The sequence below is a fragment of the Helianthus annuus genome, chromosome 17 (assembly GCF_002127325.2).
Source record: "Helianthus annuus cultivar XRQ/B chromosome 17, HanXRQr2.0-SUNRISE, whole genome shotgun sequence".
Lineage (NCBI taxonomy): Eukaryota > Viridiplantae > Streptophyta > Magnoliopsida > Asterales > Asteraceae > Helianthus > Helianthus annuus.
Genome location: NC_035449.2, coordinates 29,359,486 through 29,367,361, shown reverse-complemented (window position 1 = coordinate 29,367,361; position 7,876 = coordinate 29,359,486). Strand labels below are relative to the sequence as shown.

Below are 7,876 nucleotides of genomic sequence, written 5' to 3'. Positions count from 1 at the left end.
CACACCAGCGAATAATATCTCACAATGCCACAAGGCCCACAACACAAGTTGTAGGAACCTTACCTAGAAAGCCAAAACTTGTCTTGTGACTAGAGGTGGGCAAGAAGACCGCTTTGTTACTCGGAAACCGGTTATTAACCGGTCTTGTGATTAGAGGTGGGCAAAAAGACCGCTTTGTTAATCTATTAACCGGTCTTGTGATTAGAGGTGGGCAAAAAGACCGCTTTGTTAATCGAAACCGGTTATTAACCATAACTGATTAATAACCGGTACATCAATAACCAAACCAGTTAAAGCAAAATTCTGAAAATAACCACCTACACCGGTTAACCGAAGCGGTTCAGGAAATTTGGAAATAACCAATTTTTTTTTTTTAATATCATACTCAAACCTACCTTATAAAGCATACAAATGCTAATTTCAATCTTCACAAAATCACGCCATAATGAGACTTGAAACCTCACCACTTGGTGAGGGACACCATTTCAACACCTTGATACTATTGGGCTACATACCCTTCGGTAACAATTTATCTATGTTAAGCCCACAATCAGATAACAACAAAAAATAATCCTAATATGTATCATGACCCTTTCGGTGAATCTTGGCTCCTTTGGCTTACATCTTCCTTAACATGAAGCGGTGAACGATGTCGCAAAGGTTGTTTACCATTTGGGTATGGCGAGCGAGGACTTGAATTGTGTATTCTAGGTACTTTTGGCCTTTCTTTGATATCCCCTAGTCGTTCTAGCGTTGCCACCACTTCTTTCATTGATGGACGGGTTTTCTGTTCGTTCCCAAGACACGTGAGAGCTAGTTGGGCAACCTGGCCTGCCGCTTTTGAAGGGTATCTTCCTTCAAGCCGTGGGTCCATTACGTTCTTCAACTTCCTACGGTTGCCCAGATACGGCTTGACCCAATCGACAAGATTTCGTTGGGCAGCTGGACGACCATTGTCGAGTGTCCGCATGCCGGTTAACATCTCAACCAACACAACGCCGAAACCATAGACATCACTCTTCACATACAAGTGTCCTGAGAAACAAATTGAAAGTTTACTCCATTGTTTAACAGTTTAGCAATGTCTTTTGGCCCTTAAGCGTAAACGATTAAGAATTTAAGATTACCTGTGGTAACATATTCAGGAGCAGCATAACCATATGTACCCATCACCCGTGTGGTCACATGCGATTGGCTAGCCGATGCTAATTTAGCCAGCCCAAAATCCGATAGCTTTGCATTATACGACTGCCAGAGACGGAGAATCAATGATACAGTGATACTAAAGAAAGTAAAATCATTCATGAATGAGATACAAGTACAACCAACAAACGTTAACTTACCCCGTCAAGCAATATGTTTGACGCCTTAAAGTCTCTATAAATAACCTTCTTATCCGAAGTGTGCAAAAACGACAGCCCACGAGCTGCTCCTATTGCAATCTTAAGCCGTATATCCCATGGAAGCGGCTGAACAGTTGACCCCCCTGAAAAAGTCAAATCACTCGGAATAAGTTTCCATTCATTACACATATGCACACCACATTAACAAAACTCATAAAATGAAAACATTTCATGACTAACTAACAACTAATAAAGAAACCGTACTTCCAAAAAGGTGGTTCTCGAAGCTGCCTCGTTGCATGAATTCATATACAAGTAAAAGCTCTTTTCCCTCATAACAATATCCCAAAAGTTTTACGAGATTTGGATGCGAAAGCCTTCCTAAGAAGTTTACCTCGGCCTGTTCCAAAGAATCAGAAAACTAATGTATTAGAATAACCAAAACGCGTACATAGTGGGCCACTCATTCAGTGGCGGACCCAGAAATTCCATCAGTAGGAAACGAAATTCAAACTTTCGTAGGCGTATACCGTATTGGTAAAATTACACAAACAACATATTATTAACTGTAACTATACGACTTTTAACTAATACAATTCACACTAACATATTCCCAAAATAAAATAATTCGGAATAAAAAACATTCTTGTTTTAATCATATTGCATACCAATTATAGAGTTGGTGCTATGTACATTGCACAACCTTTTTCATTCAACAAAACAATTAAATACTCAAAAGTTGTAGCACACTAACACTAACCTATCAAAAAGTGCATCTTTACCAACATTCTAACAAATGTTCAATAAATATCAATAAAAACCCGAACCACCCGCATTACCAACTTGTACATAACGCAACGACGAGTTGTACACGAATCGAATTACCTGCCACTCTTCAATCCCTTGCATACTCTCAGAATTCAACTTCTTGACAGCAATTACAGAACTGCTTATCCAGCCTTTGTAAACCTTACCAAAACCACCTTCACCTAAAATCGTATCGTTTCGAAAGTTTTTCGTAGCGGATTTGAGTTCCGAAAAGGTATATATTTTAAGATTTGGATGAGCCAAGATCTGGCCACCTGGACCAAGATCATCACCACTGCTAACTGATGAAAACTGACTGTTTCCAGATAAATTGCTACTGATTCCTGATGATGATATTGATGTTGAGCCTGTTCTGTTGGTTGTATGTGAACTACCTGTTACTGTAACACCAAAATAATCTTGAATTAACTAAAACCCTAAATCAAGAAATGGGTAAAAACAATATTAAGATGAAATTAAAAGATAAGTCAACGGCAAACTCAGAACCCACAAAGAAAAGTGAAAAAGATTGAAACTTTGCATGGTCAATGAGCAAGATTGAGATGTAATCATACAAGTTGAACAGTAAGTCAACTGAAAACACAAAACCCACAAATAACTAGACAGATTTCATGAGAAACAAGTTAAAGATTTCAGCTTTGTACCTGAACTGAGGTTGTGAGTGGTGGTGGGAGCTATATTAGTTGAAGAACTGCAAATACCCATGATGAAAACTGGTGGAAATCAGAAGGGCATAGTTGAAATTGTTGAAGTGTTGATGAATCAGAAGGGAGTGGGTGTTAAAGATTTAAAATATTTTGTTAGTAGTAAATGAAGGTGGGTTTGTGAGATCTGACTAGTTTACTTTTGGGATTTTGTGATGTTATTAAGGTGTGGAATATGTGTATGTACTATGTGGGGAAAGCAATGTCGTTATTCGGTGGGTAGAGGAGATAGGAGGGAAGACCAAGTCAGATGCTGTGAATAATAATAAGGCGATGGGGTGTGGCGTCGGCAAGTAGCTCGGGGAGCTGAGGTGGAGGCTTTCCCCGATCCGGACCATCGGTGAATCCCCGAGCATTTTTCTCCTGGATCTTTGATGGTGATTGGTTGAAAGGGAAGGGGAAGGGGCGGAACCAGTGTTAAGTTAGCCGTACAGGCTAAGGCTCAAGTCCATATTCGTAGTGTATTTTTTTTCGGTTTATACAAAGGATACCCCTAAAATAATAAAAGGAAAACCCCTAACCAACCCAAACTTATAAAATAAGGGAACACGATTGAAACACTGGCCCTATTGATTAGAGTAGCCCGAAAAAAAAAACACAAGTACGTATGGCGGCAACCTGGAAGAAAACTAAACGTCGCTTTGGCCTCTCGCTCAGACTCAGTCGCTGCATTCTTCATCCCTGCTATTTGCTGATGCAATAATCTTGAATCATCATCATCTTCGTCCATGCTCTCGGCCTCTCGCTCAGTCAGTGCATTCTTGAACAATGCCATGGTTTGTGCGGTCGAATAGGATTTTTTTCATAAAGTAAAAGACGACGAGGTGATGGGACGATTTCAACCTATGAAAAAAAGAAGAGGACAAATCTATTAGGTATTTGTTTTACTTTATTTTTTTATTGTCGTTTTTTTACTATTGTATGATTGTACGATAAATTTTTTTAGGGATTCCTCTAATTTAATGGGCTAGTTCCGTTGCTATGAAGATAAGATGGTGAGTGACGCCTATATGGCTATGGGGAAAGAGGGAACCACCACAGTCACACCCATCGTATAAGTTAACTTTGGTTTTACATTCTTTTTCATTGGGTGGTGAAAATTTGACTTTCTATATTTCCTTTTTAGTCTTTTTATATATCAAGAATATTACTCCATATTCATTACTATCTTTGCAAACCATGTATTTCTGTTAACTGAAATATATGTAAACTGTTTAACGTATGATTTTTTTATACCTTATACATATGTGGTTTTTGGTCTGTAAATTTCACAGTTGTTTTTCTGTATTTTTGAAAAGGATATTGAATTTATATAACCCTAATTTTTACGAATTGATCAATAACACTCCTAATTTTTTATTTGTACATCAACACTCCCAACTTTCAACTTATTTTCCTCTATCACTCTCTAACTAACTGAACTCTAACCTAGTTAGTTTTGCTGATGTGGCCCTTTTTGCTAAGGTGGCAACTTATGTGGCTTTTATGACTTTTTTGATGACGTGACAACTTACTTGACATTTTTGATGACGTGACAGCTGTCGTGAATTTTTGATGACGTGGCATCTGACATCAGTTAACTAGGTTGGGGTTCGGTTTTTGATGACGTGGCATCTGACATCAGCTGGCGTGGAATTTTTGATACTTTGGCCGGAGGTCCTTCCTGTCCACTGCCAGTGCCGGCTATGGCTATCTACAAGTCTATGGAAAACCTAGATTAGAGTTAATTGTATAAAGTTTAATGTGTAACTGATTTATGTAACATTATTTTTATCCATGTATGTGATGAACAAAGGCAACAAAAATCAAAAGTCGCTCCCGGATTCGGAGTGTGACATGAGTTATGGTTAAGAGATTATACATGTTTTACCTTTTAAAATTTATTAAATATGAATGAATCATATAACTTATGCATTATACTTTTTTTTTTTGTAAATTCTGACACTGTAACACACGAAATAATAATTTAGTTCAGCAGCGTATAAGAATAACACTTGCATTTATAAAGTAACGAAACACAACAGTTCCGAACATTATTTTTTTAACAACAATTCCTAGATTTTTTAAGATAAATATACATAACTTGAATCATATACAGGATTTGAGCTCCCAACAGGATTTTAACTTCTAACTCTATCAAAATGTAACATATGTGACAGACTGACATCACCTTCGAAATGTAAAATATATGACACCCTAGGATGGTTTAGGCTATACGGTATGGGAGAGGCTCATCCTTGGAGGATGACCCTTCACATAAGCGTCACGTAGGATGGGTGTGAGGATGGGGCAAAGGGGATGAAACCAAGGAATGAGGTACTTGTAAATCATAAATACAATCTACTAGTTTTAAGAAACATTGGTAGTAATTAAGATTAAAAAAAAAACTAAAAACGTAGATGATTTTTAAATGAATTCAAACAAAATGTTATACTCTTAGAATGAACTTAGCATAATGTGAACAAAAAGATGAATATTTTCTTCATAGTTCAATACATATAAAGTTGAATTTGGACTTATGGGTACGTACATATGGTAGGGCAGCCAAGCATGACTAATGAGTTGTTTGCTAACAATAATAGTGTTACATGTGCATGGCCCCAAGGTTGACAAATTTATTTTGTCAAAATGAGAAAATGTTGATTTGTGAACAATAAGTATACACGCACCTGCCTCGAAACGATTGTTTTTCTCTTTTCTAGAGACGTCGGTCCAAATTTAAATGGACTCAATTATATCATATATACCATAAGCTTAACAAAGAGGGGAAACTTTCTTATGATTCAATCATCTACATCATGTCCTTTTAAAAAACAATGTGTATAATTAATTAAATATAAATGTACACTTTTCAAATATAAAGCCTATTATATAAGATCATATGCTATAAAAACTGTTAATATCGCCAGTTCATTCATAATGACACGCACAGGCAGATATACATAGGGCATGACACATGTAACTTTTTATTTATATATTTAGACAAAAGATCAAATACAAATAAAGTTAACTTACAAAACTTTTAGTACGTTAACGTTATTTGTACAGGAACTTTCCCCTATATATTTATAACATACGCATCTGAAAATTGAGTTATACTAATTCGTCAAACATAATCCAACACATTAGATCACTAGCAACTAAGTTTAACTTTACGGGGCATTTGGTAAAAGCTAGCGACTTTAGTCGTTCTGCAACATGATAGTATCTTCTTTGTGTTTACTAATTAAATTAATATGTTTTTACATTTGTATCATCTTTGACTACTTTATCTAATTTTTAAATATTTATCATGACAATTGACAAGTCAAACTTATTCTAGACAATTAAGAAATTCCGATATTATAAAATAGTTGTTGTAGTCTTTAAGTTGAGTCAAACACTTTGAAGACACAATATTGAAGGTATAGGATTATATACAAACAACTTTAGGTATAGGATCATATACAAACAAGTATATTTGTACAAACAGTAAGAACGACATGTGTTCTCAACTAAAAAATTGTATTAAGGGTATTTTAGACTTTTTATATCCTTTTTTATTTATATCTAATTAAAAACAATAATTAAATTATCCCTAAATTCATGAAGATTAATTCAAATCCTAATCTTCTAATCTATTCTTCATCATCGAATTAGCACCATAATCAGCATCATCATCAACACTGTAATCAGCATCATCAGCAGCACCGCAATCAGCATCGTCGTCAACACCGTAATCAGCACATCGTCAACACCAACACCTTAATTAGCACGGTAACATCACCGTCAGCACATCCGACAGTAACATCCCACACCACCATCGTCAGCACATCCGACAGTAACAACCACCAACACCTTAGTTTAGAGAGAGTGAATGTGCAGACTTTTATTTTATACGTTTTCTCTTTTAAATTTTACACAATAGTCCTTCTAATATAACTTGTTTTACACAATGGTCCTTAGGAGATGAAATGATAAGTATGCCTTCATGTGTAAGGCACATGATAACACTTAACCAAAAAATCTGACTAAGTTAGGCTCAAAAGACTAATTGTGTAAGATTTTGAAACATAAAGTACAAAATTTGTCAACTTTTGTGCTAAATGACAACGCCTGCAATTTGGTGTAAACATAAAGGACAAAACTTGTAATTTACTCTATAATTTAGTAGTAAAAAAAACATTTTTATCTTATAAAATAAACTAATTTTTTATTTGTTATAATGTATAATAAATTTATGAATTGGATAATCTAAAATGTAATTCTTAAATATTACCAATTTATATTTATATTAATATATTTACGAGATTGGGAAATAGAAATGAATATTGACTTGATAGGGTTCATATAATCAAAAGTCGAATGTCGAAACCTAGAAAATAGAGATGAGAAGAACCACACGTCCATAGTCCACACTAGGCCTGTAAACGAACCGAACGTTCATGAACTGTTCATGAACTTGTTCGGCGGGAAGTCCATTTATGTTCGTTTATTTAATAAATGAACGAACACTAACAATAAATTTTGTTCGTTTAATTAAATGAACGAACATGAACACACCTTGTGTTCGTTCATTTATCTTCGTGAACATTCTTTTATGTTCGTTCATTAATGTTCGTGAACGTTCGTTTATGTTCGTTTAAATTTTAATAAATACATAAATAGTTATTTATATAAATATTAAGTTTTCTAACTACTTATATAAATATAACTAATTAGTATATCCATGAACACTTATTTAGATGTGTTTTCGGATGAAATGTAATATATTAGACTTGTTTCTTCAATCATGTTAATTTATGTTTATTCAAATATGTTCAGTTAATTTTTTTTATGTTCGTTTGTGTTCATTTATGTTCGTGAACTGTTCGTTTAGGCTTTAAACGAACGAACATAAATGAACACGAACATGTCCGATTTCTTAATGAACGAACATGAACAAAAAAATGTGTTCGATTATATGTTCGTGTTCGTGTTCATGTTCGGTTAAAGTTAAATGAACGAACACGAACATGTCTA

At 35.1% G+C, this 7,876-nt stretch overlaps 1 protein-coding gene across 1 annotated transcript; it reads right to left on the bottom strand.

Moving 5' to 3' along the window:
• Positions 1-356: 356 nt before the first annotated feature.
• On the bottom strand, positions 357-3,108 carry LOC110920802 (probable serine/threonine-protein kinase PIX13). The gene is made up of 6 exons (XM_022165001.2): positions 2,816-3,108; positions 2,229-2,551; positions 1,608-1,743; positions 1,344-1,486; positions 1,128-1,248; positions 357-1,035 (listed from the first exon to the last, which is right to left on the bottom strand). Exons 1-6 carry the CDS (start codon positions 2,874-2,876, stop codon positions 584-586), a joined length of 1,236 nt encoding a protein of 411 aa, XP_022020693.1. The 5' UTR covers positions 2,877-3,108; the 3' UTR covers positions 357-583.
• Positions 3,109-7,876: the final 4,768 nt, after the last annotated feature.